Here is a 13,710-nt window from a genome sequence, read left to right as displayed (position 1 = left end):
ATTCAGAATATCACTATTCTAACAGAATCATAATGTGAACTTGGCTGTCTTTTCTTCTGTTTTTTTAAGTTTATTTTTATTTATTTTGAGAGAGAGAGAGCAAGCAGGGGAGGGGCAGAGAGTGAGAGAGACAGAATCCCAAGCAGGCTCTGTGCTGTCAGCGCAGAGGCTGATGCAAGGCTCAAACTCACAAACCATGAGATCATGACCTGAGCTGAAGTCAAGAGTCCGACACTTAGCTTAACTGCCTGAGCCACCCAGCAGCCCCAGCTGCATTTTTGTCTAGACTAGAAATTCCTTTGTGTGTTTTCAAGTGGTTGTTCATCAAACATTCTTAAAATCCAACTACACTGTAGCCCCAATGCTGCTCTTCACTACCTAGCAAGCAACTCAAATGCCATTTTAAAACTATTCCTTTCTTTCCTTTCTTTTTAAGTCTCTAACCCTATCTCGGTGGATGACCTTACTTCCTACCTCAAAAAGACCATAGATACCAGTAACTCTTGAGAGTTGATTACCTTCAGTTCAACACATCATGGTCCCCTCACATCTTCCCCTTCACCCTCTAAAGAGAGACAATCCCTCCTCTCCTAAGCTAACATTCTTCCTAGTCTCCATCACTTCCTGTCCCCTGAGTTAACCCTCCACCTGTTCCCTGGTCCTCAACACTCCATGCTCCCTCCCCTGCAGTAAATGAACCCTCCACCTATACTCTGATCTCCATTGCTCCATGTTTCCTCAAGTGGCTCACATTCATTGATAATATGACTTATACATGGTGGGATTATCAATCCTAACATCCCCCCAAAAAATCTCCCTACCATATAATAATACCTGGAATTCCTAGTTGAGCTTGCAAGAATTTCAGATGTCTCATTGTACAAATGTATATAAAATGTAATTGTCTCTAATTTTCTGTAATACCTCTCTACTGTTAATACAGGTCTTTATGCCATCAGATGGCAGAAACAATCTCAATTACATCAGGATTTCTCTTGCTCACACACTTTCTTTGAGGTTTTGTCTAAATTCTGGCAGGCCTGTGTGATAACAATACTACGAAAAACAATGACTAACCCTACATGCCACTTACTCTGTGCTAAGCATTGTTTTATGTGCCTTCCATGTCTTAACTCATTTGATTCTTACAACAGCCCAAGGTAGGATCTGTTAATCTCCTATTTTATGTATGGGAAGATGAGTACATAGGAAATTAGTTATTTGCTCAAGGAAACAAACCTTTTTTAAAATTTTTAAAAAATGTTTATTTATTTTTGAGAGAGAAAGAGAGAGAGAGAGAGAGAGAGAGAGGGAGAACATGAGTGAGGGAAGAGCAGATAGAGAGGGAGACACAGAATCTGAAGCAGGCTCCAGGCTTTGAGCTGTCAGCACAGAGCCCGATGCAGGTGAACCATGAGATCGTGACCTGAGTTGAAGTCGGATGCTTAACCAACTGAGCCACCCAGACACCCCTTAAGGAAACAAAGTTTTATAAGTCATGCTATAGTCCATGCTCTAAACCATTACCCAAGGCCCCCCTTAGTCTGTAAGGGCTCTGAAGCTGAATCTGTCTGGGTATATTTCAACCATGTATCTTTGCCATCCTCCTAGGCAATGCTTGGGAATGAAGTCACAGATCCCTTCTACTACAGATGAAGATCTCGTGACCTATCTAGAGTTTCTTCTACCACTCAACCCCCAGGCTTGGCCATGGAAGGCAGGACATAAGTATGTCCTCCTCAGGGACCCACAGTAACACTTGTCTCTCCTTCCTGACTCCCCTCTTTCTTGTCTGGGAGGTCTTTACTTAGTCAGAAGGAAATTTGATCTCAACCCTGGATCCTCTAAATTTCCAAAGTTTATGGCTCAATCTTTCTATCAATCACTGGAGGTAACCAAGGCTTTTAAAACTCAATATCCAAGAGTTGGCTTCTGTTTTCACTCTTGAATACCCAGTCTTCCAAATACAAAAAGGGCCACAGCACTCACAGAAATACTAAGAAAGGCACCTGTTGCTGCATGATATTGAGTAAAGGGTAATTTTTTCACATAAAAGTTTCATATGAGGTTTAGATAGAAATGTTCCTGAAAAAGATATTTTATCCACATATTCATGTTTATTTACTTATTTATTATTTAGTTTGTTGTTGGGTATTTATGAAACATTTATAAAACACTATATTAGTCAAAGTTTCCAGATAAATAGAACCAATAAAATATGTATAGATAGAAAGACTTATTTTAAGGAATTACTTCATGCAATTGTGGAGGATGACAAGCTGCAAATCTGTAAGGCAGGCTGACAGGTTGGAGACCCAGGGAAGAGTTGACACTGCAATTAGAAACTGAGGGCTGGCAGAATTCCCTCTTCATGTGGAGAGGTCAGCGTTTTTAGATTAAGACCTTCAAATGAGTGGAGGAGGCCTATCCATATTGCAGATCTGCTTTTCTCAAAGTCTATTCATTCAAATGTTAATCCTATACCCCCTCCCCCCAAAAAAACCTTCACAGAAACATCTAGAATAGTGTTCAACCAAATATCTAGAGACTGTGGCCTAGCCAAGGTGACAGATAAAATTAAGCATCACAAGCACCTCCTCAGCTGTTTTTCACTAGGGATGTAACAGACAAGACAAACATGGTCCCTGGCCCCATGATGTTTATTCAGAAATTCATTAATTCAACAGTGCTTGGATGTAAACAAATTCAAACTCAAGTGCAAAAGATTGAAACTAGCTCTTTTCCAAGTAGCAAGATTGATAAGGAAGAGAAAGAGATAAAGAGGTCTCTCGGTGCCAAAAGCTAGAAGCCAGGGAAAAGGTAGTAGAAGGGGATTCTGGTATCCTTGAAGATGAGCTTAAAATCATTCACAGCTTTGTCAGGGTCATTCCTACTCATTCCCCCAGCTAACTCTTCCAGGAGGAGGTAGTCCCTTTTTGCCATTTGGAGATGGGTATTGTCAGGAAAGGCTTCATAGAGGAGGTGATGTTTCAGCTAAATGTTCAGTGATGGATAGATGTACATTTGGCAGGAAGGACAGGGAAAGGTTATTCCAAGCATTAGAGGTCAAAGAAGCCGTAAAAAAAAGAGCAAAAGGGAAATATATCATATTTAGGGAGGCACGGATATTCTCTGTGGCTGGAACACAGGGCACAGTGGCCAAGCACAGAGACAGAAGAGGTGGAGAATTACCCAGGGGCTTTGTTTCCCATGCATGCTTGGACTTAGCAGTGATAAACCATGACAAGTGTTACACTGAAGGAGAAGCGATTGTTTTGTGTTTTAGAAAGATCATGCTGGTCAAGAGTGCTGGGGATGGATAACAGTGGGCCAAGACTGGAGCCAGAACCATTAGTGGACAATTAAACAATCCTGAGAGAAATTGTGAGGGCCTCAAAGTGAGACTGGAGAGAAGAGAACAAGGTTGGAAGATGCAATGGGATTAGAATAAAAAGACTTGTTGGTTTATTGATGGTGGGGGGGTGTGGGGGAGAGGAGTGGTCCTTTCAACCAGTGGAGCTGCCCACCTTCAAGTGGAACACACAGGCCTGCCCAAGGAGAAACATAATCATGGTGATCACAGTAGAGGGCACACCCCTATCCTATAGTAATGGATCACATAAACCCAAGGTTCTTATATAATCTAGAAAAGGGGGAGTAAGCTCCCTCAAATTGACTAATATCAGACTTACTGCCAGTCTTTGTATATGGCAAACTAAAAAATAATTGGATTAGGTGTCATGGTGTAATTCATAGCTGGTAGTTTTATATTACTCAAGTTAACACTTACAATAACTCTATGAGATCAATTCTGTTATCATCCTTATTTGACAGAGACCTTGTAACTTCTAACTTCCCCAAGACCATCCAACTGATAAGCAGTAGTCAGGAGTCAAACCTTGGTATTTAAGCTGATTCATAGCCATCAGATTAGGGCCAGGAGAAAGGAGCTACCTAGACTTAGTCTAAGCCATTTTTTTTTATTTGTATATAATCCAGTAGTGAATAATTTAAGGATCTCTTGCCTCTTTCCACGAAGGAATGCCAATATAAATGAGTATAAAGCTCATCTGATTTATAATTCATTTTCTTAAATGTGAAGATGAGATCTTATACAATTTTCCTTTTTGTTGTTACTTTCCTCAGTACCGTAGTGGGAAATGAGAGGGTATAATGTGTTTGCTTGAGGACCCTACAACCTCTTGCCCATTTATCCAAAATCTTGCCTGTCTTTATAAGCAAAAATAAAAGCATTGCCCTCTTCTTCTGTTATAGGTACACCAAACACACAGGACTCAATGGATGTCGTTACATATGCATCATTTTTACATTTCCACTTTCCCTTTAATACTGCTTGGTGAAAGCAGTCTTCCTCCTCCCTCTGGATGAAAACCTATGCAACTTACTCACTTTTAGGTAATAAACATTCTTAAGATCATTTTAAATTGCAAACCCAGTCTTAGCTGGAAAGGTTAAAATACTCACTGAAATATATTGATAATCTCTTCAACCCTCATTGAAAGGTTAGGCTTATCCCCCTGAAGACAGGCACATGAGTCTTTCTTCGCCTTTCCCAACTGGCATTTCTCCTCCTCCCTGAGCTTGATCTCCTTCCCCAGTAGGACCAAAGCAGAGAGGGAGAAGAAATGTTAGGACTACAGGACAAATGCTAATTAAATGACCCTGTGGTAAAATGGCTTCAAGTTCTATGGGCAGGCGGGAGTTTAACATGTTCTCTTTCTCTTTCTCTTGTGAAAAGCTTTTGAGTTTCTTTAGTGGCTTCCCAGCATTGGGCTCTTTCTCTGCAGCTCCCTGTAGATAATTTTTATTTGACTTACCAATAATTGAGAGACATGTGTTGGAAGATTTTTCAAATAAATGTACATTTGCAATACATGTTGTGGGCATTGCATATTTTGAGGCAATCTGGTATGCCAAATTTAGAATTATTATGGCTTTGTATTAGCTGAGCCTTTTATTATAGTGATCCTCCTTTGCCTTAACAATGCTTTTTGTATTGTATTGTACTCTCTTTGATTTGGACTAACGCGAAGTATTTACGACAGACATGGCTGTCATGATTTTCTTTTGGTTAGAATTTGCTTATTTTCTCTTTCCTTTTTACTTTCAAACTGTCTCTATCCTTGTAATTTAAATATGTTTCTAATAAACAACACTTAGCTGGATTTGGTTATTTCTGAAATTTATTTTGTGCTATTTGCCTACTTTTTGTTTCTTTTTTCCTCTCTATTGTCTTCTTTTAAATTGATTTGGGGTGGTGGGGAGGTACCTGGATGACTCAGTCAGTTAAGCGCCTGACTTTGGCTCAGGTCATGATCTTGCGGTTCATGGGTTTGAGCCCCACATCAGGCTCTGTGCTGACAGCCTGGAGCCTTCAGATTCTGTGTCCCCCTCTTTCTCTGCCCCTCCCCTACTTGTGCTCTGTCTCCTTCTCTCTCAAAAATAAACATTAAAAAAAATGTTTAAAGAAATAAAGTATCTTTAAATTGATTTTTTTTCTTATTCCGGTTTCCACTTAATGGGGTTGAAAGTTGTATACTCTGTGTATATTCTTTTAGCAGTTACTTTTGAAATTTTAGCATGCCTGATTGTGGTAGGCTGAATAATGCTCCCCACTCAAAAGTTTCCATGTCCTATTCCCAGAACCTGTGAAAATGCTACTTTATATGGCTAAAAGGACTTTGAAAATGTGATGGTGTTAAGGATTTTAAGATGGGGAAATCATCCTAGGTTATCTGGGTGAGTCCAATGTAATTATGTGATTTTTTTTAAGAATTTTTAAAATTTTAATACAGTTCAAATCAGTGTGCAGGGTTCATTTCAGCTTCTTTACTGCCAAACCTGGGGGCAGGGACTGTTTCAGTTTCTCTGCCTACTCTTTGTCTGTGATGACCAAAGCGTAAAGCTGTCCTCTGCATCGGACTTTAAACTTCACATTATCCTTATTTCTCTTGATCTTGACGGACTTGGCATCCTTTTGTCTGGCTGTGAGCAGAAACTCCTTGATTTCTTCAATTTCGCAAGGCGTGGTCACAAGGGGTGCAGGTGAGCGCACAGCAGGCAGCCCGTAGTGGATTACCCTGGATTACCCATCAGAGCCCACATGAATCTTTATACGAGGGAGATAAAAGGGTTAGTCAAAAACTGTGATGACAGAAACTGAGAGAAGGACTGCAAGATGCTACCTGGCTGGCTTTGAAGATGGAGGAGGGGATCTGAACCAAGGATACAGACAATGTCTAGAAGGCAGATAAAGCAAGGAAACAGATTCTGTTCTAGAACCCTCAGCAGGAACACAGCCCTTTTAGACATCTGACTTCCAAAACTATAAGAGAATAAATTTGTGTTGGTTTAAACCACAAAGTATGTAATCTTTGTTACAGCAGCAATTGAAAACTGATATAGTTTTCAAAAAGAGGGTAACAAATACAACAAAATGTGAAAGTGGCTTTGGAACTGAGTAAGGGGTAGACACTGGAAGAGATTTGAGGTATGCAATAGAAAAAAATCCTAAATTGTCTTGAATGGACTGTTAATAGAAATGTGAATGTTAATGATTCTGCCAGTGAATCCCAGAAAGAAATGAGAACTATGGTAGAGAAAGCCTATATTATGTAAGATAATATGTAAACCATCATAAATAGATCATTGACAGAAATATGGTGAGGGCTCAGAGGGAAATGAGGAGCATCGTAGAAAGTGAAGAAAAGGTGATCCTTGTTATACAGTGGCAGAAAATGTAAGTCAATTGTGTGTTCTACAGTTGTGTAGAAATAAGAATTTATAAGTTTATAAAGGAGATATTCGGCTGAGGAAATTTCCAAGCATGTTAAAGGTTCTACCTGGTTCCTTCTTGGTACTTATGGTAAAATGCAAGAAGAAAAAGACAGATTGAAAAACTAGTAAGAGGGGCACCTGGATGGCTTTCAGTTGAGAATCTGACTCTTGACTTTGGCTCAGATCATGATTCCAGGGTTGTGGGATCCAGGGTTGTGGGATCAAACCCTATGTTGGGTTCCATGCTGAGCATGGAGGCTGCTTAAGATTTTCTCATGCTCTGCCACTCACGTTCTCTCTTTCTCTAAACAAACAAACAAACAAACAAACAAACTAGTAAGAAAAAAGGAATCAGGACTGGGTGATTTAGGAAATTTTCAGCCTATCCATATTGCAAAAGATGTTAAAATTAGGAGATTTGCTGGCAGGAAAGCATACCTTGGAGAGAAAGCCAAAAGTATGATTGGACAAACTTTTCCAAGTAATAGAACTCTGAAATGAAGACATTATCATTGTTATTACTGGCATTATTTTAAATATTTAATATTATTTAGATTTACTTATATGATTACAAGTTTCTCACCTTCCCACTTATTCTTATATTGCCAGAGTCTTTTTCCCTCCTTTCCAAAGTACATCATTCGGAATTCCTTAAGAGAAGGTCTGTTGGTAGCAAACTCAGTTTTAACCTGAAGATATGTTTATTTCTCCCTCATCGTTAAAATTAAATTTTACAAAGTAGATGATTCCAGGTTGACAGTTCATGTATATCAGCCTTTTGACTATATTTTCTATTGTCTTATGGCTCCCATCATTGCGAGAAGTTGGCTGTCAGTCTAATTGCTGAGTTTTTAAGGCGTTAATTCTCTCTATAGCAGTTCATAGGATCTAACCTTTATTATTAGTGTTTTGTAGTTTCACTACAAGGTTTCTAGAAATGAAATTCTTTCTATTAATCTTTCTTGATTAGTTTTTGATAATTTTTGGTTCTTGGATCTGTTGGCTCATCAGTTCTGGAAAATTCTCAGCTATTATCTCTTGTGTTATCTCTCCTCCTGTGGGAAATCAAGTAGACATGTCCTGGGTTAGGAGATTATAGGGAATGCATTGCAAAAACAGCAGAAAACAGCCTCTGGTCTTGCTGAAAACAGAGGCCATGCTTTGCTTATCTAGTTAATGTATTTCCAGGTGGCACTCACTTTGCTTAACTAGTAATATATATCTACGTGTTAGGTCCTGCCTATACTCATAAATTCCTTAGGCCATGTTATCACATGGAATATTTTATCCTGTCTTAACTCATTTTTCTGCACATTTTCTATACGTTCTTACTGGCACGTAGCCCACCAATGTATTGCTCATTGTTTCCCTAAAGGTATGCTCAATAAATACGGGAGCTTGTGACTAGCTTGGGAAGACTTCCCTTAGCTCCTCTTTCACCTCTGTTGATTTGCATGGAGACCTTTCTGCCATTCTCAGCCTTGTTGGACAAAGCCAAAAGCCAAACCCACATCCTCCAACGTCTCTCTCCTCTTTTAGCACTTTTGTCAGACTCCTTTTAGACTTTCTTACTCTATCCTTTGTACTCTGTGATATTCTTTTTTTAATTTTTTTTTAACGTTTATTTTTTATTTTTGAGACAGAGAGAGACAGAGCATGGACAGGGGAGGGGCAGAGAGAGAGGGAGACACAGAATCTGAAACAGGCTCCAGGCTCCGAGCTGCCAGCACAGAGCCCGACGCGGGGCTCGAACTCACGGACTGTGAGATCATGACCTGAGCCGAAGTCGGACGCTCAACCGACCAAGCCACCCAGGCGCCCCTGTACTCTGTGATATTCTTAAATATGCTCAGTCCCCTCATGTCTCTGCACAAGTCTCTCTTCCCATTCATTAATTCTCCATTCAATTATGTCTATTTTACTGTTTAATCCACCCACTGAGTTTTTTACTGAAATTATTATGTTTTAATTTACAGAAGTTTTATTTTGTCCCTTTTTTTAATGCTTATTTATGTATTTATTTTGAGAGAGAGAAAGAGAAAGAGCAGGAGCAGGGGAGGGGCAGAGAGAGGGAGAGAGGGAGAGAGAGAATCCCAAGCAGGCTCTGCACTGGCAGCACAGAGCCTGATGTGGGGCTTGAACCCACAAACCATGAGACCATGACCTGAGCCGAAATCAAGAGTCAGAGTAACTGACTGAACCACAAGGTGTCCCTATTTTGTCCGTTTTCAAATTTGGTCAATCATTTGATAGTCTCTCATTTTTTAAAAAACATTTCATATATAATAAACATATCCTATGCTTAACAATTCCAATATATATGTCCTTGGAGGCTTAAATCTATTATTTATTATTTCTGTGGACATTCCCTTATGGTGGCTTTTTTCCTCACATGTGTATAATTTTATACTATGAGCCAGTATATTCTTGGCCTTATTCTGTGGCAATACTGAAGGGACTAAGCTGATATGCTCTCCTTCAGGAAAGATCTCCATTTTCTCTTTCTGGGCATGAGTAGAAATAGAGTAGTCAAAGATTACCAACCTGGTACCACTTTAATTAAAACCTTCAGGGGTGCCTTGGTTGAGCACCCAACTCTTGATTTTGGCTCAGGTCATGATCTCATAGTTTGTGAGCTTAAGCCCTGCATCAGGCTCTGCACTGACAGCCCAGAGCCTGCTCAGGATTCTCCCTCTCCCTCTCTCTCTGCCTCTCCCTGGTTTATGCTTTTTCTCTCTCACTCTCTCTCAAGATGAATAAACATAAAAAATAAAAATAAAAATAAACCTTCAGTACCTGTGTTTGGATAATACTTCTCAAAGAAATTGTCAAAGAAAACTGTTATTCTCTTCTTTTTCTTCCTTTTTTTCTCATCATGGAAATAGATGTCCTTACAGACTCCCTTTGTTGACCAGTGGATTTTTTACTTCTAGTATATTTATTTGCTAGGGGTCTATCCCCTTCAAGAATTCTAGTTTAATGAAGGGGTCTCAGTTTTGTACAACTCATGGTATAATATCCTATTAATCTGTGGTATATTTATCCTCAAAGTTCTAGAACTCTGACTCTACACTTCCAGGGTTCAAGTTCTGTCTCTATCACTTATGGTGTGACCATGGACAAGTTACCTAACTTCTCTGTGCTTCAGTTTCCTCTTCTATAAAATGGATATTGATAATAGTTCCTCTTTCATAGGACTGTTACAAGGAATAAATGAACTGATATGAGTAAAATGCTTGGAACAGTGCCTGAGCCATAGTGCTCAAAAAGTGCTTCCTTTGGGTATTAGCATGTGCCTCCAGGTTGATTTAAGGCTCACTTACTCAGTTTCAGCTCATTGAACTTTTTAAAAATGATCTTGAGGATTCCTGTATTTTTTTTTCAAACTGAGCAGCACTGAAAAGAATGTTTGTTATAATTTATCCAGAATCTAGTTTAACTTGTTATAATTTACCCAGATTCTAGTTGAAAAGAGTATTTGTTACAGTTTATCTGGAATCTAGTTGAATAGCCTAGTAGGAAGGCCATGACTTAGTCCCTGTGCTGTGGAGACTGAAATGAAGGAAGCATCCCAAAGGAGTTTCAAGGCTGTGTCAGGGACTCCAGGTCCTTGAATATTTCGAGCTTTCCAGGAATAGGAAAGGTTAACATAGAATAACAAAGGGCTGCTTTGTTCTAGGTTCTCTTTAGAGGCATGACCATGAGCCCCACTTTCTGCTCCAGTGGAAACCCTCTCCCAACTGCTTTGACAACTTCCAGCGGAATGGCTACTTCGTTCTTTCCCCTGTACTTAGGCAGCATACAATCATCTATTACAACATGTGCGTTATTTTACCTCATTCAACCTTATATCCTTAGCACATAGCAGTTCTCAATAAATGTTAAATGCATGAGTGAACATATGAAAGAAAAAGACAATGGAAGAAATAACATGTTTGAAGGATGGGCTCTTTCTCTGATTTAACAGTAAAGGTAGAGACATCTGGCTGGCTCAGTCAGAACAGCATGAGACTCTTGCAATCTTGAGTTCAAGCCCCACATTAGGTGTAGAGATTACTTAAACAAATAAAACTTTTAAAAATAATAATAAAAAGGTAAGAGTAAAGGTGAAACTTCACCCACAACTTTTCAACATACTAAATCTTCATGAACAAGCCAATTGATCAATATTGTTTAAAGACATAAAGGTAAATAGCTGAACAAAAAGCAAAAGCATTAAAATTGGTTGCTTCTGAGAAATGAAACCAATGAAAAGTGAGTCAGTGATCTATTGTTTTTTAAAAACCCTCTGTACTATTTGATTTTTAACCGTGTCCTATTTTATTTTTTACTATGTATATCTTGAAAACAATTGAAATATTTAAAAACAAGTATTAGCCAATTTTGGACCTGTTGGAAAAAAAAGCACCCAGCAGTACATTTGACCTTATGAGGTTTAGTACAGTCCTTTATTTTATTTTTAAATTTAGTACCCAGAGTCCCGATTACCAAAGAGTTGATGACTCAAAGACAAGTTGACAAATAAACAGAATTCTGAACTTTAATAGGGCAGCTCCAGTGGACCTAGACGGAGCCGAGTAGGCCTACTGACTGGTGCCAGAAGGGGCAACGTAAATCAATTAACTCCATGGTTTTTATGGAGATCTCTTGATACCAAAACTTCTTTCTTCTTTACGTGCTTCTCCTCTGATCCTGTGGAGATGAAAATTGACATCCATAGTCATATTCTACCAAAAGAATGGCCAGATCTAAAAAAGGTAATGGTGGTTAATTTACTGAATTATTTCTGGAACTTTTCCAGGGTTTCTTACTGCTTCTACTACAGATCTATCTCTTCTTTGGGGAATTAGATGTTAAGTTTCTCTGCTCTAGGAGTGATGTAAACTTATTTGCTATCTCTGATTTCTTAGTCTTTAATAATGACTTTTACATTTGTTTTGAAAGAACACTGATCAAAGAAATAAGTGCCTTCTCAAAATCCCCTTTTCCCCTCAAATGAAGCATTCTTTAAAATTTCTGGCCAATTTAAGTCAGGCAGTTTTACTTCCATTTAAATCACATATTCAGCTGCTTGGAAGATACGTGCCAACTACAGAATTTAAAGTTACAGTTTCAAGTAAAAGACTATTAAAAAATGGAATGTGATAGGCTTCCAGGACTTCTAAAACACATCTCCTTTCCAAAATGTTTAAAATAAGTTTTAGAAGCACCAAGACATAGCTTTGTGGGATTTTTTTTTAAAGTCTATTTTAGGACACTGTCTGAAACCTTTCCTTTTGATGTTCTTTAAGCTGTAAATCCTTGTTATGAACTAGAGAGTAGGAACATCAAAAAAACCCTAGAGAAAATGACATGAAGCCTTTGTACAATGAGTGTCTCTTTCTCTGTATTTCTCAAAAGAGGGAAATTTCCTTTTGTCATTAAGAACTTTTGAATGAATACTAAAAGAAGGAGGTGGAAACATGAAAGAAATTTACAATTGGCTTGAGTTTTATTCAGGCTAAGTATCAGGTTTTATTCAATCTTCAGCCTTCTCTAGTATTTTCATGCCACTGATAATGTTTCATCTTTTTTGTCCCAAGTGGAGGAAAATGAATTAACCCAAACTCTAATTAAAATATGGTTTATTGTGCAAGTAAGTGGAACTATTTTTTTCTCATAGTTGTCTCCTGGGAGAATGTTAATCTTATTTCTTCGTCCTTTGGCATTTTAAGTAAGATAGATGGTAGACATTTTAGACTGAAAAATACAAATGATGCTGAACCATCTTTGAAAGGGTTTTCTGCTATAGCAGGTAGTGAAAACTAACTGCACCAACTGACCCTCCAGAAGGGGTCTAAGTGCCTACTTGGGAACTTGCTACTCTGAATGCTACTGTCCTCATCATGTTTTATTAAAGTGTAAACACCACTTCACAAGACTAGTGATGAAGACCCATAGCAGCCTTAAAAGGTACCTCTTCTTTGCTGAAGGGGGAAAACTTCCTACCTAGTATCCTGTGCCACAATTCCACCTCCTGTTATCTGCCTCCCACCTGGAAGCCTGCCTCCAGTTTGAGCAAAGAAGTTCTCATCAAAAGCTGATAATTTCTAGGTGCCCTCACCTAATGCAGGGCCCTAAAGGCAATGTTAAATCTGCTTAGGAAGCTGAAAGATACAGAGCTCAGGGAGGCTATAACCATAAGTGTGTGCACTGGAGACTTCTCAAGCACACTTGCTGCTGGCTCTTTTTCCCCCTTCTCCTTCTTAACATCTACCTGTCCCCTCAAAAGATGGGAGGGGCATTTGTCCCACTAAACCAGGCTAGTAGTCTCACATGCTGTAAGCAGATAACTGATACACTGAATAACATTGATGACATAATGATAGTAATAATAACCATTATACTCTTATACTTCCAGGAAGCAATATATATATTTGATTCACATAAAATCATGTGAATTGCAGATAAAATTTATATTATTAACCTCACTGGACCAATCAGGTAACTGAGACTCAGAAATGAGCCTAGAATCCCAGAGCTATATGGAACCATGGTGGTCCCTCTTTCCCCCAGTGCCTTTCTCAACACCAGACTGTTCCCCAATTCCCCACACTCAATAAACCCATGGAAGGCCTTGTCAAAGGGTCATTGGAACCTGACTTCAACCCACAGGTCAAGCAAGTGGATCTGACATGTGATAGAAGTTTTCATTTGATTGCAGGTAGGCCAGTGATGAAATAACCAGCAGAAAACAGTTCTATGTTTTCAAACTGGGAGGAGTGAGATAAATAAATAGACATGTAAATAGTGCTAGTATCCTTCTCCCTCTCTCCCAGTCTATATTGTCACAGTAAAGTGAGTATTAAAGTGATGTTAGGCAAGAGCACAATTTCCTTGGTATTCAGGCAGTTCAATAATCACAGTAGATTT

The 13,710-nt window shown here is 38.9% G+C and overlaps 1 protein-coding gene and 1 pseudogene across 1 annotated transcript in view; one reads left to right on the top strand and one right to left on the bottom strand.

Moving 5' to 3' along the window:
• Nucleotides 1–5,783: 5,783 nt before the first annotated feature.
• Nucleotides 5,784–8,160, bottom strand: LOC132670962 (large ribosomal subunit protein eL38 pseudogene; annotated as a pseudogene).
• A 3,284-nt stretch (nucleotides 8,161–11,444) lies between these two features.
• ACMSD (aminocarboxymuconate semialdehyde decarboxylase) overlaps nucleotides 11,445–13,710 on the top strand; it is a 53,838-nt gene continuing 51,572 nt past the window's right edge. Inside the window, exon 1 of the mRNA XM_078451358.2 lies at nucleotides 11,445–11,555. Coding sequence (XP_078307484.1) covers nucleotides 11,499–11,555 — 57 coding nt within the window. The 5' untranslated portion in view covers nucleotides 11,445–11,498. The remainder of the gene's footprint in view (nucleotides 11,556–13,710) is intronic.

Source organism: Panthera onca, chromosome C1, assembly GCF_046562875.1.
Source record: "Panthera onca isolate mPanOnc1 chromosome C1, mPanOnc1 haplotype 2, whole genome shotgun sequence".
NCBI classification, from domain to species: domain Eukaryota; kingdom Metazoa; phylum Chordata; class Mammalia; order Carnivora; family Felidae; genus Panthera; species Panthera onca.
Note: the sequence above shows the minus strand (reverse complement) of the source record. Positions and strands in the feature narration are given on the sequence as shown.